This window comes from Drosophila rhopaloa, unplaced genomic scaffold (genome assembly GCF_018152115.1).
Source record: "Drosophila rhopaloa isolate 14029-0021.01 unplaced genomic scaffold, ASM1815211v1 contig_3, whole genome shotgun sequence".
NCBI classification, from domain to species: Eukaryota; Metazoa; Arthropoda; class Insecta; order Diptera; family Drosophilidae; genus Drosophila; species Drosophila rhopaloa.
In genome coordinates, this window is record NW_025335123.1 from 21,452,239 (window position 1) to 21,475,912 (window position 23,674).

Consider the following 23,674-nt stretch of genomic DNA (forward strand, 5'->3'; position numbering starts at 1 on the left):
ATGCTAATGCTAATACCTCGTACCTGGCCAATTTCCCCCTCGGGCGGCCTATAAAATATGTATGTGTGTGAACCTATGCAAGCGCGCACGGTGCAAAATAAAAGTATCACCAAAATCGGTCATTACTTTGCCGTTTTCCGCGTGAAAATGGTTGTTATCGGTGGGATAATGACATGAAAATTGGTATGTGACTAGTTTTGAATCTGATATGTCCAAAAACAATAGTCGTTATATTCAAATGGGTTTTTTGATTCTAAAAATATACTACTTATATTATATTATCAAAATATATGCTAATTTCATTTTTCAAAAGATTAACTTAGCTTTTCACTTCAACAACTTGTATGTAAATATGATTTTATCATTAAATGAATAATTTAAACATAGACACACAATTATTTGTATTTTCTAAATTAGTATAATTACTTTTTCCCTGTGCAGCTACATAAATGAAAAACTTAAAAGAATTCCCAACTAAAACAACAGAACTATCGATCGGAGTTCAAAAAGGCGGCCAAATCGATGGCACAAATTAAATATTTAATTGTGGACAACCATTATGAATAGTTAAGGAACTGGGAAGCGTGGATAAAATAAAGACAATGACACTACCAGAACTTAATTGTTACATTCAAGTCTTATTTTAATAAATAGAAATTGTAATTCAAACTCTTTGAAGCCAAAGTGAATTGATGATAACAAAGATAAGAGTAAGTAGACAGTATGAGAAATAAATTACTTCAATGACCATGTGAATCCAGAAAACTAAGTCAACCATTAAAGAACAATTTGTTTTATTGCTTAAAGTTGAAATAGAAATATATATATATATGTATATATTTTTTAATAAATAATGTTTTAAAATAGTATTAACTATTTGTATAACTATTTCCCATTGAATAGTAACAACTACTCTTATATAGCGTATATCAAAAGGTTTTTACCCGTTAAGCATAGAGTTGAGTGGACGTTTCGACAGACCCTAGAAAGTTGTTCTGTATCGGTTGATATGTTATATATATATATATATATATGGTTAATACAATATAGATAACTTGTGGGCCCAAGAGGGCGTTGACAGCTGTATCTGAGGAGGCACTGTATAGTATATACCTGTAGCAGGTGCGATAAGGCCACAAGGGGTAGGGATTTCGAAACGGGCTGGACATCGATATGATCTGGGGGCAGTGCTATAAATATTACCGAAAAAGGCCCACAGCTGATAGACAGGCCCAATGGCTGCGCCACTCGAAGTATTTCGCTGCCGAAAAGCGATTAATCATCTCCGCCGCCTGTTTAGACCACAACAATAACAAGAGATTAACATAGCCGATGTCTGAGGCCGATTCAGATTCGGATTTTGGCTCATACTCCTGCTACGATGCTGTGGGAAACACCGCAAAGCAGTACACCTACACTCAGCGAAAAGTGGCTGCAGATTTAAAATTCAAACTTCTAAAAAGCACAGTAGTCATAAACACAATTTTAAGTATTGTTTTTAAATGACCAGAACTTTATGTAAGTACTCCATTGTAATTTAAAACTTAACTATATATTTATTTCACAGGAAAAGTTGCTTATGAATTTCCATTTTGCATTTTTTTTTAAAGCTTTTATTTTTTTTAGGTTTGAATATTTTTTAAGGATAAAATATCTAACAACTTTAAAATGTACAGGCTTAAATGCCGATCAATGGTTGTTTTCCTGTAATCATACAACTTTTATAATTTGTCTAATTTACAACCTATTTGTTGCTTTCAATTTTGTAATGGGTAATTACAAATATATTTCTTGAAATTAATTTATAGCTATAACGAATTTTCTCAGTGCTTTATTTGGCATGTGGAGCCGTTGAAGGGGCCACCGGCTCATCTGGAGTGCCACTTGCCACTTGCCACAAATTCCCTTAATCATCGCCTGGTGTAATAAATATAATTTCCCCCAGAGCAGCCGCCAATCGATCGATCTACACATGCGGACACAAAAACCAATCAACTTACTGGCCATATCTCCACTCCACAAAGGCACTTCAATTCATATTCAAAAGCTTTGGATAAAAAACAGAGCAGAAAATGAGCGACAAGAATTTTTAGACAATGCAAATAAGGCATATACATATATAGTGGTTGAACCCGGAATTTTAGCATTCTATATTAAAGCATTTTAGAAATCGTAAAATGAAGTAATTTTTATTAGCTAGAAATCTTCTTTTGTTTTCTTTCAAATTAATTAACACATTGAACTTTACATCTTAAGTTTAATATTCATTCAGTCATTTGTACAACCAATTAAGTAATTGGTATTTAATGGTTTCTTTTTTAACTGATACCAGTTTAATGTAAATTTAAAGGTAATAGTGCCTTTACCATTAAAAAAATAAATCAATAGTGCCTTTACTATTAAAAAAAAATCAACTTGAAGTAATGCAAATTGTTTTCGCATTGCTTGAAAATCTTTGGATAAAATGTAAAGAGTGTGCTTGATCTCGTAAATCTAAGGTGATTTTCTCCTTCACCAATCCGATTCTTTGCAAGCGGATGTGATCGGCAGACAGTAAAGCCCCCGTAGTCCCTGATCTCTAAGACTCGCCCAATGCCACGACTTTTGGAGCGGGGAAAAGCGAAAGAAAAACAGACAATGCCAGCCAATTACCGGCGATAACACAAATATTTCTGTAACAACCAGTTCTCGGGCCGAGTTTTCAGTTTTAAGTTTTCAGTTTCAGTTTCGATTTCGTCAGTCGGCCAGAAATTAGCACGTAACTTCGGGCCGAACCCCACCCCAAAAAAAACCGAAAACCCATTGGCACTAAGTCATAAAAATAACAATGAACAAGACACAAGACACGGCCCAAAAATGTACAACAATTTTTATTATATCTTTTCTTTTTTTTTTTCTCTCTATTTTTTTTTCTTGGTTATTTGGTCTTTTTGTTTTGTGGCTGTCATGCTCATTGAGCACGCTTTTTGCCTTAAGACAAGGGGAGGCTGCCCTGGTAGCCGGGCTTCACTGTCCGGATTGTGCGTGCCCCTACTTACCGCCGATTTGTTGACATTAGGTCTTAAAATTTATTAGTTCTTATTGTCAGCAGTTGGTATAGGCCTTTGTTTTGCTTTTATTTGGGGGGGGGAGGCAAGCCCCGGGGCGTGGCCAATGGGCTTTCGGTTGCCTAATGTAATGCCCCCGGCCACGAGCGAATCGATTCGAGCGGAATGCAATGCCATAACAATTGAATTAGTGACAATTAAAAGTGGTGGCTCTTTATTAGGTACCCATGCAGCAACTCCAGGTTCTGTGGGCAAGCCACACTGAAAATTAAACCCTTGGCCGGCTTTTACTTTGATCTTCTGAAACTTTTACTTTCGAATTTTTGCCAAGATTCTACTCCACATTGGACTTCAAAAAAACCAAACAAAAAAAGGGAAATCCAAAGTAATAAATACACATTAAATAACTCTAATAGATATTAAATTGTTAAAATTGTGGGCCGAAATATTCTAATCTATGGCCCAATATAAAACTGAATACAAATGGCCTTTGCCTTATATATAAATACAAAAAATAAGGCTCCCACTCCAAAATATATGTATTTGTTAAAATTGCAAGCCAAAATAATTTCAAATTTGCGAGTCGCGGTAGCATCGCTCCAAAAATTTATTCATCACTCTGCTCGTCCAAGGTCGCTTGAGTTGGGGGTTCCAGGAAGTGTTGTTGAAGTTTCGTGGAAAGGGGATTCCGTGGCTGGCCAGGATCTCGGCACCTGGGAAGGACCTCCGTCTACTTCTCTCCCGAAACGGCCAAGGCGGTGAGGAAGAAGAAGCCCGACCAACTGACGTACGTGACGGGCTCGCCGCTGCCCTCGGTGACCTGCTCCTCGCAGAATTGGCCCCCGAACTTGGCCATGAAGGCCAGGATTGCCATGCCGGCCAGGTTCCAGCTGCTCTCGTTGATCGACAGGTAGAGCAGCGACGTAATGTTGCCCAGGACGGTGAGGGTCTTCAGGGTCTCCACGACACCACCCTCGCCATCCTCGCCGCTACCTTCGCCCTTCACAAGGTTCAGAATCACGCTGACGGCCAGCGGCACTATGAAAAGGCCATGGCCCAAGGCGATGTTGTTGCTCTCAGCGCCCAAGTACAGATCCACGTTGACCAGCGGCAGTGGGATGATCTCCATGAAGCAGGTGGTCGTCTCCGTCACCTTCTTGGCATTGTCGTCGCCGGTCAGGCCGCTCACCAATCCGAAGAGGCCATGGCAGAACCCAATCACACAGGCGGTGAAGGCATATGGGTGCTCACTGGGTCCGATCTTGTAGAAGCCAAAACCCGTGGCTCCACAAAGTAAAACATTGAGCACGGTGCTCACAGCCGTGTTGTCCGACATCCTGGTGGGTTTCCTAATAGATCTTTATCAGAAAGAAACTTGCTTTCTTGCTTTTATGCTAGGTTGCTTTGTGCTTTTTACTAATTTTAAAAGTTTGTGCTAAAACTCTTATGCTCTTACTTTCTTTCTTTGATAAAATAAACTTCTTAAATGGTGCCCATAAAACTAGGGATTACTTAACGATTTTTTTGAACCCTTGCTTTTGCTGTCGATTTGCTTGCTAAGCAAAATAAATTGATTTACCTTACTGCTTCGTTGCTTTATCAGGAAGATGTGAACCAAAGTGTTGTTTTATGAGCAAGATGAAGACCAACGATTTTTTCTTTCTCTGATTGGTTGCAAAAGTGAGCGGATGAAAAAATGTGCTTTTGCTAACTTACTTTTGTGCTTAGTTGCTTTCAAGCAAGGTGAAGACTTCTTGCTCACGTTCTGTGGGTTTTGTTTTGGTTTGGGCTTTTAAATGGAATTTCATCGAGGGATAACGCAAAAAATTCTTAATAACGGAAGGGAAAAATTTTAAAATTTGAATTTTTTCTGGATTTACGAATAGTGCCTCAGCTTAACTCGAGAATGTGTCGACCGAAACGTTGAACGAGCTGTGTGATAATGCTCCACCCGGAGTACTGACAATCTTGAAGGGCAAAGGTAAAGTCAATGCCTACTAAAAAATATAAAATTTAAATATTATTTGTGGAAGACAGAAAAAGTACAAATATTACAAAGTTGGCCCCCAAATACCTTTCAAATTGATTTCTGAATATAACACGCTTTGATTTTCGTAAATATAATTTTGTATTTTGTAAGACAATTTTCTACATTTTGCACAAGAAACCATGCTTATGGTAAAGAAAAAATCCAAGTCCAAAAAGGCCAAGAATGTCGTGAAGAAGGTGAATCTGCTGGAGGATCCCGGCAAATTGCTAACTCCGAATTGGTTCTGGACGCGGTACATAAACAAACAGATCGTACCGCCCCCAGTGGCCCGTCCTTTGGTGGAGGTGGCCGATCCCCAGATGGGGTCACCCCTGTCCAACAGCTCCAAGCTCCACATGATGGACTCCAGTGGCTTCCTGGCCGCCAGTTCGATTAGTGGCATTAAAACACCGTGTCCTCCGCCGCCGATACTGATTCCGAACGAAATGAATCCCGATTTCGAAGACATTCTCACCATTTCCCGACAAAGACTCCTGCGAAATATGGGCAACACCTTTGACATCGAGAAGATTCTACCCAAAAAGAAAAAGAACAAGAAAAAGAAAAAGGGGCACCTTAAGCCAGCACTTATAGAGATCGTGGAGCAGAAGCCGGAGGTTCCGGATCCGATACCTCCTGTCCTGGATTCCATGCTCACCGATGCGGTCACCGCCCACGATTTCGAGCTCATCTGGAGGACGGATAGCGCCAACCCGAATATATCCTTTGCCCAGGCACTCCAGCAAAAGGCAAATCGCAAGTTGGGTGAGTTGTACTAGCTTAAAAGGAGATATAGTTCTTAATAAACAAGCTTGGAAACTTAGTAATTAGAAAAATAAAGGAATATTTATACAAATTTTATAAACGATACCCAAAATTGGTATTTACATCACTTTATTTAATGGCATTGCTAGATAAATCATTATTAATTTAAATTAAATCACTAAAACAAAAACCACCAAGCCGCAGATTTAACTAGTATAAAAAGCCCTTAAGAATATATTTATATTGTATTGTATATCTTTTTATTTTCTTAAGCGACATAAAGAAAATTTTAATTGGCATAGTCAATTGAAATTAGCTCCACTCACTTCTTACTTCAAATTACAGAAGAAAGCAATTAAAAAGGACATCATTTTCGACTTATACTACCTAGTGATATAAAGATATAAACCAGTTTTTTACATTTTCCAGCCAACTATGAAATCATCTGGGAGGCCATTAAAAACTATTTGCACGATGACCTGGAGATCCAGATCGAGTCGAAGTTCTACCACGTGGACCGCTTCCTGTTCACCCACTTCGCCCGCAATTTCCGCGGCTGCTCGGGATCCTTTCTGCAGATTCCGGTGCAGAAGGTGCAGATGAGCCTGATGATCCACATCTACAACTGGATGCTGGGCGAGGCGAAGGGGTTCCCCATTGGCAACGACCTGATACCCTTCATCATGGCGGCCAAGTTCCTGGGTGTGAGGAAGCTGGTGCAGCAGTACTGGAACGCCTTTTCCCCGGGTGGCCGCAGTGGAGTGTGGGAGCTGAATGCGTTCCACACATATCTGGTGGCCAGGGAGTTCCGGTGCCCCGACACCATGGCCCTGATGATGTCGCGGGTGCGGAAGTGCTTCCTGCCATTGGTGGCCTCCAGGGAGTTCCTCGAGTTCGATGCCAACGAGGTGGCCTGCCTGCTGCGCCAGGACATGCTGTGCGTGAACACCGAGGACGAGGTCTTCTTCGCCTGCCTCTACTGGGTGGACTTCGCCTGGGCGGAGCGCAAGAAGCACGCGGTCCATCTGCTGGCCAAGATCCGCTTCGCCCTCCTCTCACCCTCGTTGCGCCGCTCCCTGTGCAACTTTCCGGAGACCGCCCACATCGGGGAGATTGCCCGACTGCCGCAGGTGGGTGAAAATATTATTTTAGTGATGAATTGAAAACTTAATTGGGCAATGTAAAAGTGTTATCCTAGTCAACCCAAAGCAGGCTTAACGAAATCTTATATTAGAACATATGAAGCTGAAGAACTCACTATTACATTAGCTTTATGGGTAATATAAAAAATATATTTGAGCAAGTGAAGCTTAAGAATTTCATAGTTAAAAGCAATCCTAATGATACAAAATGCTCGTAATAAAGCATACTTAACAAGAAAGGAAAGCTAACTTCGGGCGGAGCCGAAGTTGAAATACCCTTGCAGAATATTCTGCAAATTATATTCTCCAAAATTATTCATATGATGCATTTTTAATACTCATAAAAAATCCCACCTTCCTAACTTTAAAAACACCAAAGTTATTTCATTTCCGATCAATCAGTTATATGGCAGCTATAGGATATAGTCGGCCGATCCTTATGAAATTGAATATGTCGAATTGATTGGGCAAAAATAAAACCCATAGAAAATCCCAACTTCCTAACTTTACAAACACCAAAGTTATGGCATTTCCGATCAATCAGTTATATGGCAGCTATAAGATATAGTCGGCCGATCCTTATGAAATTTGGTAGGTCGGATTGATTGGCCAAATATAAAACCCATAGAAAATTCCAACTTTCTAACTTTACAAACACCAAAGTTATGGCATTTCCGATCAATCAGTTATATGGCAGCTATAAGATATAGTCGGCCGATCCTTATGAAATTTGGTACGTCGGATTGATTGGCCAAATATAGAACCCACAGAAAGTCCCAACTTCCTAACTTAACAAACAGCAGAGTTATGGCATTTCCGATCAATCAGTTATATGGCAGCTATAGGATATAGTCGGCCGATCCCGGCCGTTCCGACTTATATACTGCGTGCAAAGGAAATAAGGGTGTGTGCAAAGTTTCAATTCGATATCTTTAAAACTGAGAGACTAGTTCGCGTAGAAACAGACAGACGGACAGACAGACGGACAGACGGACAGACGGACAGACGGACAGACGGACAGACGGACAGACGGACAGACGGACATGGCTATATCAACTCAGGAGGTGATCCTGATCAAGAATATATATACTTTATAGGGTCGGAGATGTCTCCTTCACTGCGTTGCACACTTTTGACCAAAATTATAATACCCTCTGCAAGGGTATAAAAATTATTAAAAAGAGCGGGTTTACAGAATACTTTTATAACAGAATCTGAGTCTAAAGAATATCTTAATGCCAACTTAGATTCAAAATATAAACATGAAGCTAAAGAATTCGCGCTTGGAAAAGAATATACAAGAGTTATCAGCAAAGCTTTGTATTTCTATTTTTTCCTGCTTAATTTTTTAAGTACTTGATGTATTTGCTGCTTGATTTTTTAACGTATTTTAATGTACTTTAATGACTTAATATTTTTACAGGTAGTCGACTGGCTTTGGGAGGGCAACCAGTACTGCCAAGCGATGTTGGTCAACGGCCAGCCGTCGAGACAGAAGGGCAAGGCGGTACAGAAGCTGCTGGAGAAGTACAAGCAGAACAAGATACCGGAGCGGTACTGGACCTACTGCCGGGGCATGCCGCACCACCATGACATGCGCTGTCCGCGCCACCGCGAACTCACCTTCGAGTCCTTCAAGCGCATCCTGCACCGCCTCCAATCGCACAGCCAGAAGTTCATGGACGGGCTGCGGTTCGTGCCGAACAAGTACTGGTACTCGTACCGCTGCTGCGTCGACGTCCAGTTCCGCCCCCACTGCAAGCGGACCTGCCCCAAACCGCCCATCTACCGCAAAGCGTTGCGCTGGGACCAGCGTTTACCCCGCGAATAATCCAGACATTGTTTTTGTTTTACCAAGATTTTCGGATCAGAAACATTGATCAGCATATAACGTAAATATAATCAATTGCAAGCACCAGTCTTGGCATCGCTTAAATCCAAAGATACTTTAGTTTATTAAAATCCGTGGAGCGAAACTGGTTAGTTTTTATTTCAATTAAAAAACCCACAAGAAAATGTCATATATTAAAAAATTATCAATAATATCTGCAAATTCTGTAAGAACATTTTCGTTTGCTTTGAATTAATAGGATGTTTTTATGTTTAAATATTTAACTAATAAATACAAACGTTGTTTTAATGTTTATTTTGAACGAGTTTAACGAAAAATATAAAATTAAATAACATGCAAATTTGATAACAAGTCGATTGTTTTGTATAAATTTTCGTGGAATCTTGGGTTAACTTTCCAGATTGTAGGTATTCCAAAAAATGAACCTGAATAAAAGGTATAGATACGCCTAATTTACCCAATGATGTTATAAAATTATTGCTTCACGAAAATTTGGATTCTGGGTAACCTTAGCCCAAGGAATACTGTGTATATATGTTATTCAGACTCCGACTAGTCCAGTGAAGGAGCCTCCAGGTGGACGACGATGCGAACGCTCCCATCGGGTTGGATTACGACGGGGCTCTCGCTGTCGGGGTCACCACCCTCGGATCCCGTGGTGACCACACTAGAGCTGTCCTCGTAGTGCTCGTCATAGCCGGCGAATTGTCGGCGGTTTCCCGCTGAGGAGTTTGGATTGCCTTGAATCTGGGGATTCTGGGGACCCTGGGCAGGTGCCTCCCGCACCTGGCCACCCATGTAGATCCTCACATTCTCGTCGGTGTAGTTGACAATGCGACGATTCCGGCGACGGACGTAGAGCTTCTGGCGGAGGTAGATCTTCAGCAGGCCCTTCGCCCCGATGTAGGAGATCCCGCCGAGGATGGTGCGATGCAGCGGATCCTCCATTCCCTTGAAGAACAGATTCCCCATGGCGGTGGCCACGGTGGGCAGGAAGACGGCTCCGCAGAAGAGCCGGGAGATGTTGATGGGTTCCGATATGGCCGGTATGTTGTGCAGCGGTATCAAGCTGCTGGAACTGCCCCCCAGAGCAGCCAAATCCGTTTCCGGTTCGCCGGCCCAACTGAAGAAGGGCAGCTTCCTCAGGATGTTGTACCTACTCCGCATGACCCGCAGCACGGCATCCTCCCACCTGACCAGCCGGGATAGGACCAGGCCCACCGGGATGAAGGGCAGACCCACCAGCAGGAACACCTCGTTTTCCATGAGCTCCAGGCCGCGCCGTTGGCCCACCACCTGGAAGACGGTAACGGCCCCGTAGGTGATGGCCGTCCAGTACACGCAGCACATGAACACCCCGGCCGCCAAATAGGGACACGTCCTCCGCACCGTGTAGTCCAGCCACTCCAGCGCTCCGGCCACGGGATTCATCCGGGGAAACACGATGATGTACTCCGTCTGACATTGCTGGCACAGCACCGAAGTGCGATGATTGCCACGCTGCTTCTCGTCGATCCAGCGGTACAGGCAGCTCTGGTGCACCCACTTGGTGGCGCCACGGCAGCGACACGGCTGCACCCACTTGGCCCGCCGGTTGTCCTCCTCGTTGGCGAAGCATATCCAGCAGGAGCGGTCCAGGTCCGGCTCGGAGCCCTCCGAGTAGTGATTGGAGCCACCGCTGCCCCGCATCTCCGACAGATCGAGATCGCACTGCAGGTCCAGTTGGGAGTCGACATGCTGGTAGGATAGGTCCAGTTCCTGCTCCATTGAGTACCCTTATCACACTACGGTTTGGTTACGAAAGATGGTCCAAAAGTTGTCCAGATATTGGGGGAAGGCACTGGCAGAGCTGTGACTCGTCATGCAATTTCTATATTTGGTTTTTCTCCTCCACAATACTGCCCAATTTTGGGTCAGAAGCCACACACTTACTGTGAACCAAACGAAAATTGTAATGACACTGAAGGTACAACCATGATGATTGAACAATCGGGGGTAATCTGAATTAAAATCAATTTTTTTTCAATTTCAAAAGACAAATAAACTAAACTGATCACTTCGGACCCTAATGATTTTTTTCTAGCTTTTTAGATTATAGTTTTAACATTCAAAAAAACATAGTGAGTATTAAATGTAAACGCATAATCTTTGTAATTAAAATATGTTTAAGTTTTGGCAACCAAATCTCATTTATATTAGCAGCTATATAGTTTTAGGTTTTATTTGTGTAGATTTTATCAGAAATAGATGCGTGTACTGTTAATTTTTTCAGTTCGTTTTTTGTGGTATACTTTTAGGGGCAACTAAATAATATTTTCTGCAAGGACTTTTTTGTATTCCTCTGCCCTTAATGTACTGTGATGTATTATTTATATTAGTCTTAATAAAACTAGTTTCTGCAAAAAACATTCAGTTTCTAATTTACATAATCATAAGTTTTTTATTAAAACCAGTAAATGAAGAAATGATATATTAACTTTATTTGATATTTTTTCATCTTCTTCACTTTAATAGCAAACTTAAACACCTGAAAGTAGACTATGAATTTGTAGGAAACCAATTTTATTTTCTATTGTAAAAATACTTTGCCCAAAAGCTTGCTTTAAATACCAAGAAACAAATCAGACATCATTTAATAGGGTTTAGATTTTATTCGATATCTCTTCGATTCACATATGAATAGGTTGTTTCGTTTGTGTGGGTGTGTGTCATTTCCGTTCCAATTCCATTCGTTTTGCTCCCGTTTCGGCCACTCATTTCCGGCTCAAACTGCTCTCAAATATCACAACTGTTAATAATAAGCGACTACAAGAATTGCGCACAAAAAAAAATCATTTTGATATAGATACAAAAAAAAGCACTACAGCTAGAAAAAAAACGTGGAAAGCGTTGATTTCCTCAGCAATTGGGGCACTTGACCAGTCCGACTTCATCGCAATTCATGCACTTTAGGGCCACGAACTCCGTCGTAAAGTGGTTCCGGTGCACCGACTTCTTGGATCCGCTGCACGAAGGACACGGCAAAAGGCGATATCCTCCACACGTCTGGCACGTATACGCAGTGGCGATCGACTGCAAAAAATGAAAGATCACTTTATTAAGATTGAACTGGGTAAGAAAATTGGTAGGAATATAAACAAAAATCTGCTAATAGTGTAGAAAAATGAGTAGAATATTTTAAAAGAATTTTCAGCAGGAAAAAATAAATAAGACAATTTGGACAAATTGTTTTTTAAGGCATATCGGAGTCAAAGTATAAAACTTTTCAAAATAAAATTTTTTTTTTTTTTAGGTAACAACTTACTTATACAACAAATTTGCCTATTAAAATTTTACAAAAATCTTTGCAGAACTTATCTCTCTTTAATCAAACTTAAATTAACTAATATTTTATTTATATTTTCAGCTCACTTTGTACGGTTTCAGCAGCTGTCGCAGTTCCCCACTTTCATTCAGTCGCTCCACAGTGTCGGCATCCTGTGATTAAATTAAATTTAAATTAGCTGATAAACTTATTTACTTATTTTTATATATTTTACCCCGATGTGCTGGCCCTCGACGAAGAGCTGTGGCACCCGAATGGTCTCATCGTGCATCCTTTCCCGCATTTCCTGCTGGTACTCCACGCTCATGAAGACATCTCGCTCCTCGAATTTTATTAGCAAAGTTCGCAGGATCTGTTTAACATTGGCGCACTTGGCGTAAGTGTCCCTGATGATTCCCATGCTGGTGGTGTACAAGACCACCTTGCCCAAGTCCTTTTCCATGTAATTCTGCAATTGAAGGAGGATTAATATTATATAATAAATAAATATAATATAAGTGATACAAAACGTTAAAAAATAGAAAACATTTAGTGTAGTAGTACTGCACCTCAAGGCCAGTAAAATATTTGTATTCTTCTCAGCTTGATCACTCTAAAACTATTAAGTGTCAATATTGTTTAGTTTTTTGGGAACTATTTTAAATTCTAGTGAGTATGATTATTAATGAACAAATTACTAAATTAAATTATTTAAATTTATTTTGGCCTTTTACTTTGCCCAAACTTTAAAGAGTTGTTAGTATCAGTTCCATTTAAAAAAAATAAATTTATTCTGGAAAAAAAAAAACTTTTTTGATTTCAATTTTGTCTGTAGTGATTTCAGCTAGGGTTAATATGACATGCAAACACAGATATTTTCGTAAGCTCAATTGTGTGTGATATCTGGCACTCGATCGCTGATTCACACCCCGAAATGAGATGTTTGTTACAATAAGCCAACTTGTAGGTTGGCCAATAGATCGAGGGCATCTTCGGCTTGCTCCATCGCCTTTGTTTTTAGTTTTTAGTTTTTAGTTGCAGGTTTTCAGTGTTTAACCTTCCCCCCACGAAGCGGGAAAAATGGTAACAGCCTTGGCCGAAACACTTGAGCCACATGGAGAATTGTGGTTACAAATCGCTCGCCTCGCTAATTGCCAAGCGAAATACTTGTTAAACGAAACCGAGCCGGTTTGTTTTCCAGACTCATTAGCGGATCGCACTTGGGATCGGGGAACAGAGCGTTCTCTCAGACGGGTTCTTTCAGTGCCATCCATTATCCATTATCCACTATCCATTGAATTGATGCCCCATACCGCATGAGCCCACTCCAATCACAACGGATCCAATTGAAAATTACACATTGCCAATTTGTGTAAATGGCAAATGAATGTCCGAAGTGAAAACTTTGCACAATGCGAAATGCGAATTATTTTTCTCGATTCGGGGGACCTGTTTTTTTCTTCATCGAGGAGAAGAGAAGAGAAGGGGGGCTCTTCCGTTAGTCAGCCTGATTAACTAGATTTTCATCGCCGGAGACAGACGATACCTTAAACTCGATCGAATTTCCCGCGGCGAATAGTTTGCCGCAGTGAGTTGTCAAATTTTCCAAGATTTATCGGCAACAGAAACATAAATTAATAGAGCAGGACATATGGCAACTATCCAGAGAGTTATGAAGGTGAAATGTGATCTGAACATGAGAAATGGGATCAAATTAATTGTGTCTCTCGCGTTTCGAGCGCTGTCGCAAGGGAATTGGTTTGCATTAACCATCGAAATGGCATAAAAAACCGAGCAGGTCTTAATTAATAACTAATGAAAGCCATTTATTTCACTAACTACATCAACAGGTTTCCAAATTTTAGTGCACTATTTGGATTATATTAATATTAATAATCTTTCAAAAGGAAATCAGCTGGCATGAACTATAAAACAATAAATCAAGTTGAGCTTATCTTAATGAGTAATAATTGCTTGCTATAATAATTGCTTACTTAATCAATATATTTTATAGTCTATTAACGTATAGTTTTGATTAGTATTGAGGTAAAAATGCCCTTTTTAACTTTAGTTTATTTTCAAAGAACTTTCATTAATAAAATTTAATAGACTGTTGAATCTGTTGAAAAACAAATTGACAAAAGTGACTGAAACATTTTATTAGACTTTATTTATCTGCTAAATTTTTTGAATATTTTTTTCTTACTAAATAGTTATAAAGTACACCATTTTTCTTTAAGTAAAATGCCCCACAATATTTTTGTAACCACAAAGTTATCCGATTTATCTTGTGGCAAATGGAAGTGAAGTCGGGCGAAACTGAAAATTCCTAGGGAATCTACCCCGTCGACTACTTTGCTGTTTTCTCGACCTGCATGGGCGCATTGCACTTGCATAAGTTGCAAGTCCACGTCGCATATCCAACCCCCTCCCCGCCCCCTTGGCAGGTGGCAGCGCCTCAGGTGGCGGTTATTTAATATATGGCATATCATAACCAAACATAACGCCGCTCGCGAGAGATGTAAACAAATGTATGGCTGGTAAACTGGTACATTAATAGTTGCCATTTGCCATTAAGCCTCATTTGTCGCTCCTCCAACGAGAGTTCAAAGCCATCGAATGTAATGAACATGTTCATGAGAATAAAAACTATAAAAAAGATGGCCAACTAAACGGGTATGAATATGAATGAGGCTGTGAACCGCAGGCCAAATAACTTAAAAATCTGTGCATTGAATGTAATGAAAAAATACTAAAAAAAAATAAAGGAGGGCTATGAGTATGAATATGAATATGAGTGTAAACAAGGCTGTGAACTGTGAACCGCAGGCCAAATGACAACTCAAAAATCTGGCCATCTTCTGCAGAACGCCAAACACTACAAGCCAAAGAAATACACGAAAAAAAGACACTGAAAAAACAGCATCTTCAGCAGTTTTTTAAGAGCTGCGAAAGAGAAAGCAGGTCAGTTGTTCGGCAAAGGAGGGGATTGGCAATCGCTAGCTTTTGATCTGGAACTCCAAGGAGCCCCGAAAGTTATGCCCACCAAAAAAAATCTCAATTAATACGTCACACGGGCGTTGCGTAAGCCTTTTGTTTCAGACTTTCGGACGGGACGGCCAGAAAGTGCGTTTCTCGATGCCGATCGATGGATTTTTGTTTTATTTTCCTTTTGGCCTTTTGGGCAGCGCCACATAATCATGGGAATAAATTTTAAACCGGCCTCCGGCTGTCTTTTACATACGTAATGCATGGGAAAATATCTCTGCATGGATTTTTGTAAGAATTTAACACGCTTAAAATCAATATAAATATTATTTCAATAATAAAAAAATTAAATTCATTTTAAAGGTTTTTTAAAATAAATAAATTCAAGAGTCTTGATGATCAAGTCAATAGAGAACATTCTTTCCTATTTATTTAACATTTTTAAATAATTATAAAGCCACAATATATGGGAAATAAGCCACAAATATGGTCATAAAGCCCAACCTATTAAATAGTTTCATTTGAATTTTAGTCCCGAAACGCACTGTAAAAGCACTTGCTATTTGGTATTGAAGTGTGGCTGTCGACTTTTGCGGTTAAGGTAAAGCCATGATCTGTCTGCAAGTCGGTTCTCACACCCAGCTATACCAATATATATATTTATAAAGCCATCCCCCCGCATCAATGCCCCTTTCTTTTTGCATAAATTCACACACGTACGTGAGCGCAGTGGAAACATTTCACTTTCGTTTCGTTTCGTTTGGTTTTTTGTTTTCAGTTTTCAGTTATAAGGCTTTGGTATTTTTTGTATCTTTTTGCCATGCCCTGAACGAGCTTCAATTTGGCAATAATTGGATACTTTAATAAGCCCATTCCAGGCTGCTCTCGCGGCTTTCTTTTGGCCCTGAATGCAAATTGAAATTAAAATGCAGCTAACGCCCCGCGAACCTTTGTTGCCTAATTGTTCGCTCAGAAATGTATCTTTATTTATTGTACTCTCGTACAATGTAAAAGATCCACCGAAAAATGCCATAAATCTGCACCTCAGTCACGTAAATCTTTCGTTTTCATTTTCACTTTCGTTTGACTGTTGCTCCCATAAAAAGGTATTTCTACTTGGGTCTTATTCAATTGCCAGTGCTTTGTTTTGGTTTCAACTATATTCTACAATATCCGATGGCTTAATTCACAATGTTTTTGTATACCATATATAGAAAATCTTAAAATCTCTATGCTCATATTACGATTTTAAATAAACAGGTGTTTTGTATGTCAACGATTACTAATTGACGTTACTTATTGTAATGGTTTCAACGACTAAATACTTTTAGATTGCTGTCATAAGCATTAATCTTGGCACATCAAATATTGCAGTTTTATGGCTGATCTTTATTTATGTCATTTGGGTTTTGTTTTTGTTTTAATTCGCAGCTTTTTCTACTTGCCTTAAATTTGATCGTTTAATTGGGGGCAGTAAAAATGTTTTCAAGCAATTAAAAAAATGAGAAAGATGAGGATTACTGGTAAATAAGGGTCAGCAATTTTTAAGTAACTTTTTTGAGCATTTTTCCTAAATTTTGTTTCTATTTTTGTTTAATGCCAGTGCAATTTCTGGGGAAAATTATTAAATTTCAATCTTTTGGAAGGGGACTTTCGTGTGTAAGTGGGCTTGTCATCGGGTCATTACACACAGATAAACTTTCATTTTCTGGCAATACCTATTAGTGCTTAAACTTAGACACGAATGCGCATATATACGTATATTTGCCTGTGCTTAAACTCAAATTAGCTAAATGATATTTTAATGACACCACTCCAAAGGCAAAAAAAACTCGTCTCTGAAACAAAAGCCAAAAGGAATCGACTGCGGCCCATAAAATATAATTCGATCTGTCTGCTTGCTATATCCGATTGTTGTTGTTGCATAATTAACGCATTAGTCGCTCTTTATTATGATAATTTGTGTGTTTCTTGAAACATTATGCAAGCTGTTTTTAGCCAAATAATTTGGTTTCTTTCGTTTTTTCCATGTCGGTTTTTTTTTTTTTTTTGGCAATAATTATATATTGATTTTGGTTTCAAGGTTGGCTTTGCTAATTTGACTAAGAAAAATCACAAGACAAAAACTTTTGAGTCGTCCAAGAAGTTGACATTTAATTTGATGAGGCAGTAAAACTTTTGATTGAATTTGCGGATGAAAAATTAATGAATTCAGGGGTCATCGAAGATGACAGCCCTATGATATACTTGTCGAATTTTAATTAAATTCGTAAAGGTTGTTGATAGCTTTTGAAGATAAAATGTAAAGCAGGCTAATTTGTGTAACTTTTCGTATTGAATCTAAAAATATCAAATGTTTATTACAAAAGGTTATAGAATCAGAATATTACAATCTTTGAACCAACTAAAAATATACTTAAATATAAACTATAAAGTCAGTTAAATGCATTGCAGAATTTCCTAATAATTTAGAAATACTTGCATTATAATGAAACATTTTTATACATTTTTCAAAGTTACTCTGGTTTTCCGAAGCACTTAAATGCTGATCCCATTACACTTAACCAATCAGATCGGACACGAGTATTAGATAGTTGTCGATGTTGCCCAACTTGCAGGGTTAATTCGATACCCCCAGTCTGGTAAATTGATTTCGCAAAATCCCACGAAAAGGGCGTTCGAAAAAAGCAATGTGTAACTCAAGACCCGAAATACAATATCACTGACCGAGCAACCAGATGACTGGGCAAAAGTCTAGTGTGTGTTTTTTTGGAGGTGCGAGCGTGGCCAATTCGGGCTCAATAAAACTGCGATTCGACGCGCTCCCCCCACCGAAAAATGGGTCAATTAATTTCGGTTTTTTATATTTTGGATACCCCCCGTTCAGAAGAGAACTTTCCCAAAAGAGAAAACTGAAATCAAAAGTAGGGGGGAACAAAAAAAAAGACAAAGAGGCAAAAAGACACTTGCAATTAGTCAAGTGGCGGACCATTTAAGCCGGCATTTATCTAACTTATCTAGCCGACTATCTGAGTTCGTACTTCCGTCAGCTTTCTTTTGCCTTTTCGGATCTCGGATCCATATAGAGATGAAGGGCGTATGTGACATATTAAGCCACTTAACGGCGAATCAAGACAACAACAAGCTCCGCAAATAGACAGCGGCAGTCAGGTGTTAATTGTGTTTCGAGAAAGAAATTTCTCAAAATAATCGTAATGAAATAAAAAATATGAAGACCCAAAACAAATAAAAAATCAAAAGACCGATGAATCACAGAAAAGTCTGGATTCACTTTCACACGGGCCAACAAACGCGTCCTCACATGCAACTATGTATGCGCACGTATATATATATATATATATATATATATATCGGCATTACATAATGCCGTCTGACTGCATCTGTATCTTAGTTTCGGCTGCATCTGTATCTTTGCATCTGTATCTTTGCGAGTGTGGGCGTCGAAAAGTCAGCGACCCAAAGACAAAAGTTTAACAAATAAAAACAAAAATGCTAAAAATTACGCACACAAAAAATAAAAAGAAATCCATAACGAAACCGAAAACTTTCTCAATGAATAACACCCACATGCGATTGAATGAGTGTTTGTGTGAATCACTTGGCCAGTTTGAATATTTGGTTTTATTCAATTATGTCTTGGAAATTTCCCATGTGCTAATTCAATGCAAACTAATACTTAACTTATATGAATAATACAAATCATACTAAAACTAGCAACATTGTATGGCCAGGAAATGTTTAAAAGCTATACAATTGTTTAAAAATCTTTTAGAATTTTTTCTTTAAGACTTATAAAGCCTTTCCTAAAAACATTAAACACATGGTAGCTATATATTTAAACAAAATAACTACAGACTTCAAAACACTTGATTGAGTTCACTCATTTTGGAACACATATAATTGCTTCAGTTAACTGAAAGTTTAATTGCAGTTGTCAAGGCTTCTCAAAATAAACATTCTAAAATGTTGATTAAAGCGATTCAAAAAGTAGACTTTGTTTAAACAGAAAAGAAAATGAAAATGTATCTGACAACTTGACTACTGACACTTTTGATGAATTTCTTTCTTTGGCGGTGAATGCAAGTGAATTTAATTACTTTCATTGCTGAAATGTTTTTCACTCAGCAAAGATATGTACAAAGTAATTCACTTGCAATTAATAAATACACTTGATGTAGACATTCACTGAATATATTTGCAGACTGCACTTCTCCCTGACTTTTGATTGCTTAATAGGTTTGTTTTTAAAGGCATTCGTTTATAAAAAAAAGGTCATATATTGTTTATTATTATGTTATTATGTGAAACGTCTTAATCATGAAATTTTCTTTAACATGTTTTATGAGTTTGATTGATAACCTTAATCTGTTAAATTGAATTAGAAGCTAGTTCTCTCTTACGTTTATTTTAACCATCATAACAGCCTTTAGTTTCCCTAATCTATTTATTTTATTTCTATTGTATTTTACCCATCTGTTTGGTTGATGAACTCACCTTGACATTGGGCTGTTGCAGCTGCAAGAAGGTGGCTACTCCATTGCGCACACGATTCTTGACGCCCCTCACCGTTCCCTTGGCCGATCTGATGGTGGAGTTGGTGGAGTGCTTGCCCTCCGTCCGGACATCCCGATAGCCGGCGAAGTCCTCGTCCTGCGGATCCTCCGGAAAAGTCGGCGCCTCGTACTCCGTCGAGGAGCTGGAGTTGAAGCTCCGGAAGTTGTCGTGCTCGTGGACGTGGAAGGTGTAGTAGCCATCCGCCTCGTATTGCAGGGGTCTGCCATCGATCTTGGTCACCAGGGGATCACTGTGGGACTCCCTTTCCCTGAGTCGAATGTCCCGGAGGAGAGTGGTGGGCAGAAGGCCACCGGAGTGCAAGGAGTCGCAGCTGAGCGAGGAGTTGCTGCTTTCGTCGCCTTCTTCGCTGTCGTCGGTGAGACTGTAGGCCCTCGGGGGATTGGGGTTCGGGGTCACCAGGAGGTTGTCCGCCTCCTTGACCTTTAGCCTGGTGGTCTGCAGATGCAACTCCAGCTGCGGTGACCTCACCTGCTGCTGCTGCAGCTGCTGCTGCTGGTGACCCTGACCCTCCAGGTCGCTGCCCGTGCCACTGTCCAATGTTTCGCATGGCGAGTATTGACCACTGGTGTCCACCAAATAGCACAATTGCTGCTGCTGCTGCATCTCCTCCTCGTTCAGTTTTACCACACTTATCTGCTTGCCCAGTACTCGCGGTTGACCCTGGCTTTCAATTTGAATCTTCACCGTATTATTATGTTGCAATGTTGCTGCTGTGTCCGCTGCTGTTGCTGCTGGCTGACTGGCAGCAATTTCACCATTGCAACTGATTATGGTCGGTGATGTTACCGCTGTTGCACCGGCAATTTCTCCGCCAATGCGCAGCAGCAATTGTGGATAGATTTTGGTGGTCGGTGGTGTTGCCGCTGTTGCTGTTGCCGCTGATGTTGCTGTTGCTGTTGCCGCAGTTGCTGCTGCTTCTGCTGATGCTGCTGCTGTGTCGTAACTAGTTTCCAAATTATCTTTGGTTGTTGCTGCTGTGTCGCCAAATGCCAGCAACATGCCAGCCTGGGACTTGAGCGACATTTCAGTGTTGCTGTTGCTCTTGGCAGTTGCTGCTACTTGTGTTGCCGTTGCTGTTGCTGTTGCTGCTGTGGCTGTGGCCACTTCTGGCGATTCAATGATTATGGAAATACCGCGCATTGGCTCCAATCGCGAGACATTGCTAGTAATTGCCGCCATGGTTCTACAGCATTTGGTTTGGCTTTATCCGATTTCAGATATCAAATGCCTATATCTAATGGCTGCAAGTTGATGCAATCAAATGCCGGCTAATGATGTTGCTGCTGTGCGTTCCACTTGTTGCTGCTGCTGCTGATTTTCCTGCTGACCGTTGCCAAGTGCTTTACAGTTAGACGACCGCATGTAGATTGCTGCATTTGCTGTTGCAGTTGCTGCTGCAAAGAAGAAGCAAACCAGAATTGCGTTAAGGAGACACTCACAAAAATTTAAATTAACAATCCAAAAAGGTTATAAAACAAAGATTTTTATTTTCCGAAACATTATTCCAAAAAGGTAGGAAAAAGTGACTTAAAAAAATCAGTTAATTAGATTGTAAAAATCACCCCAAAGTCAAGTTAAAATATTCTTCGTCTTGAGAAATATTGTTTGAAAAATTATATTTTAAATATGCAAAATGCCCAAAATGTTTGAAAGTATTAATATTTATTGAACATTTTTTTAAACGCAGAGAATATTTTTAAAAGCTGCTTTGAATAGACAAACACATCTTAGGCATCTTTTAAGTATAATTAATTTTGGGGTCATATATTTCTGAGTGTGTAAGCCGCCACACGAGCTTGACATTTAAGCCGAAGATGATGCCGAATAAATGTTAAAAGCTTTGCAAGCGTACAAAAAAAAACAGATGGGAAACCAGAAAAAACAATAATCATAATAATGATAAACACAAAACCACAAAAAGCACACAGAACCGGCAGAAGAATGCCATTAAAACAAAAGGGAGTCGAGACCCTGAAATACCCTGATATTTTAGAAGGTGTCGTTATCTAGTGGTATGTGATTTCTTGTGATACGAACTTGTATATTGAAAATAAAGCCTAACTGGTTATATTTAATTAATTAGATATCATGTTTGAAGAATTTCCTGGCCTTTACCAATATCTAATTATTGGTAAAGACTTAATAATTCACAAAGAAAACTTATATGTTAGTTATAAATATTTATTTTATTTTATTTACATTTAGCATTTCTTAAAAACTATAAGTAAGCAATATTTAATTTTCACAATAGCAGGTGTTTTAGAAATATAAATTGCAATCAAACTACTTTATAAACAAATTGTTTAATTATCGCAAAATGTTCGGTTTCACATAAGGCATAACAATTTATTTTCTACAAAAACTAAGTCTGTTTTTTTAGACTAGTTTGTTGTGTTTATTTTCTTTTCTTTGACACCCATTGTAATGACAGTGGGTCAAGCCGTATCAATTAGTGCAGTAACTTCTTGAAATCGACAGGGAATGTTCTTCGGAGTAAAGAACAAGTCGGGATTTACATTTGAATAGCTGGGGAACTTGAAATATTGGGCGCGCTCTGCCCGCGGCATTTTTTGTTCGGTTTTTTCCGATTTTTTTTCTGTTTGGAATCTGGAAACTGGTTACACTTGAACCTGGTATTTCTCCGTTTTTTTTTTTTCGTTGTTTGGAAATATTTGAAGCGGCGCTTACCCGTTGATGTTGTTGCTGCTGGCCTGCATTCGCCGCTTATTGCACACAATTTTCATTACACACACACATCGAAAAATAAAACAAAAATCAGAAAATTCGGAAAAACAGTTTTGCACTTCGAGAGATTTTTATTGGGGTATATTTTCCATATATTGAGCACGCACGATGGCTGTTTTCCTTCTCGGTTTTTATTATCTTTGTATTTGATATATGAAATTGATCGGTTTGGAAATATTTTCAGTACTCGCCGCGCGTACAACTCATTCAAAATCGCGCTGGCAACTGAAAACCGCAGCAACAAAGTCGCTTTGGGTTGGCGTGTTTCGCCAGGGATTGTTTTTTTTTTTACTTCTTCTTCGTCTAGAGCCCTCTCTTTCTGCCACATAGTCTCCATCTCTTTCTGAAGCCAGTTGTTGTGGTTTTTTAATTTTTGCTTTCAAGAAACTCACAAAAAAAGCAGCAGCCGCAGAAATTACCTGAAACAAAAACAAGAGAGCTGCACTTTCGCAAAGCGAAGAATTGAATACCCTTTTAATTGTGGCTTGGAGACATTTTATATACAGAGTTTACATAGATTAAAGATAAGTATTCATTATATTTTAACATTTGATTTCCACCTGAAAATATTCTTTAAAAACATAATTCAAGACCACAAAAGTAGTGATCAGATAAAAGTTTAAGAAAAAAAGAAAACAAATTTGGTTGTTTGCTATTAAATCTATATTATAAGCCAAAATTATCACCTTTAATATTAAATGTATAATATTTATAATTAATATATTTTCTATCGTAAGTCAATTTGTTTAAGCTAAATACAGATCCTCAAAAAAAAGTGTTTCTACATTATTGTATTTTATATATTTCCTTACCTCTTAAAAATAAAAAAAAATTAGTAAAACAATGTATTGTATATTAATGTAACAAATTGTGTGAAAAACTCAGATTACCCTTTCGACAAGTACAACAAATATGCGGTGCGAGAATTTGTTTACGTGCGCAGGCGCAGCCGCAGTCGACGTCGATGCCTCTGCCGCAGTCGCTGCTTCGGCCGGCGTCGACGTCGGCACTTGTCCGCCGCCTTTATTATTGTTATTGTTGTTAGTGTTGCTGGTGGCGCAGTACTCGTTTGTTGCCAAAGTTAATTGTTTGCTGCCGCAGCTGCACAGTGGAACATCGAAAAGTGCGGGGCACAGTGGGCACTCGAATGGAATGTGGCAAGGCCTCAAACTGGTTTTCAGTTTTTAGGGGCTCAGGTGCGACGAT

General features: G+C 39.3%; 4 protein-coding genes across 7 annotated transcripts; 1 reads left to right on the forward strand and 3 right to left on the reverse strand.

Moving 5' to 3' along the window:
• Positions 1–3,568: 3,568 nt before the first annotated feature.
• Positions 3,569–4,995, reverse strand: LOC108039337. Of its 3 annotated transcripts, none has more exons than XM_017116301.2 (2): positions 4,764–4,995; positions 3,569–4,396 (listed from the first exon to the last, which is right to left on the reverse strand). In XM_017116301.2, the coding sequence occupies exon 2, from the start codon at positions 4,381–4,383 to the stop codon at positions 3,778–3,780; it is 606 nt and encodes a 201-aa protein (XP_016971790.1). In that variant the 5' UTR covers positions 4,384–4,396; positions 4,764–4,995; the 3' UTR covers positions 3,569–3,777. The 3 variants fall into 3 exon arrangements, with proteins under 3 accessions (XP_016971790.1, XP_016971789.1, XP_016971788.1); XM_017116300.2 differs by having other exon boundaries at positions 3,569–4,705; XM_017116299.2 differs by having other exon boundaries at positions 3,569–4,711.
• A 156-nt stretch (positions 4,996–5,151) lies between these two features.
• LOC108039357 lies at positions 5,152–8,925 on the forward strand. The gene is made up of 3 exons (XM_017116338.1): positions 5,152–5,841; positions 6,271–6,971; positions 8,407–8,925. Exons 1-3 carry the CDS (start codon positions 5,217–5,219, stop codon positions 8,812–8,814), a joined length of 1,734 nt encoding a protein of 577 aa, XP_016971827.1. The 5' UTR covers positions 5,152–5,216; the 3' UTR covers positions 8,815–8,925.
• A 199-nt stretch (positions 8,926–9,124) lies between these two features.
• On the reverse strand, positions 9,125–10,819 carry LOC108039358 (E3 ubiquitin-protein ligase MARCHF5). Its single transcript, XM_044461096.1, has one exon. The coding sequence runs from the start codon at positions 10,600–10,602 to the stop codon at positions 9,388–9,390; it is 1,215 nt and encodes a 404-aa protein (XP_044317031.1). The 5' UTR covers positions 10,603–10,819; the 3' UTR covers positions 9,125–9,387.
• A 644-nt stretch (positions 10,820–11,463) lies between these two features.
• Positions 11,464–22,681, reverse strand: LOC108039354 (glutaredoxin domain-containing cysteine-rich protein CG12206). 2 transcript variants are annotated; one of them, XM_017116335.2, is made up of 5 exons: positions 22,412–22,681; positions 19,643–21,114; positions 12,375–12,608; positions 12,247–12,312; positions 11,464–11,907 (listed from the first exon to the last, which is right to left on the reverse strand). In XM_017116335.2, the coding sequence occupies exons 2-5, from the start codon at positions 20,900–20,902 to the stop codon at positions 11,734–11,736; spliced, it is 1,734 nt and encodes a 577-aa protein (XP_016971824.1). In that variant the 5' UTR covers positions 20,903–21,114; positions 22,412–22,681; the 3' UTR covers positions 11,464–11,733. The 2 variants fall into 2 exon arrangements, with proteins under 2 accessions (XP_016971824.1, XP_016971823.1); XM_017116334.2 differs by having other exon boundaries at positions 19,643–21,117.
• Positions 22,682–23,674: the final 993 nt, after the last annotated feature.

Coding starts and splice junctions, on each gene's coding strand:
- LOC108039337 (XM_017116301.2), bottom strand. CDS start 4,383: ATGTCGGACAACACGGCTGTGAGCACCGTGCTCAATGTTTTACTTTGT.
- LOC108039357 (XM_017116338.1), top strand. CDS start 5,217: ATGCTTATGGTAAAGAAAAAATCCAAGTCCAAAAAGGCCAAGAATGTC. Junction 5,842..6,270: donor AAAGGCAAATCGCAAGTTGG/GTGAGTTGTACT, acceptor TACATTTTCCAG/CCAACTATGAAATCATCTGG. Junction 6,972..8,406: donor AGATTGCCCGACTGCCGCAG/GTGGGTGAAAAT, acceptor ATATTTTTACAG/GTAGTCGACTGGCTTTGGGA.
- LOC108039358 (XM_044461096.1), bottom strand. CDS start 10,602: ATGGAGCAGGAACTGGACCTATCCTACCAGCATGTCGACTCCCAACTG.
- LOC108039354 (XM_017116335.2), bottom strand. CDS start 20,902: ATGGCGGCAATTACTAGCAATGTCTCGCGATTGGAGCCAATGCGCGGT. Junction 12,609..19,642: donor TGCAACAGCCCAATGTCAAG/GTGAGTTCATCA, acceptor CTTCAATTGCAG/AATTACATGGAAAAGGACTT. Junction 12,313..12,374: donor TCGAGGGCCAGCACATCGGG/GTAAAATATATA, acceptor ATTTAATCACAG/GATGCCGACACTGTGGAGCG.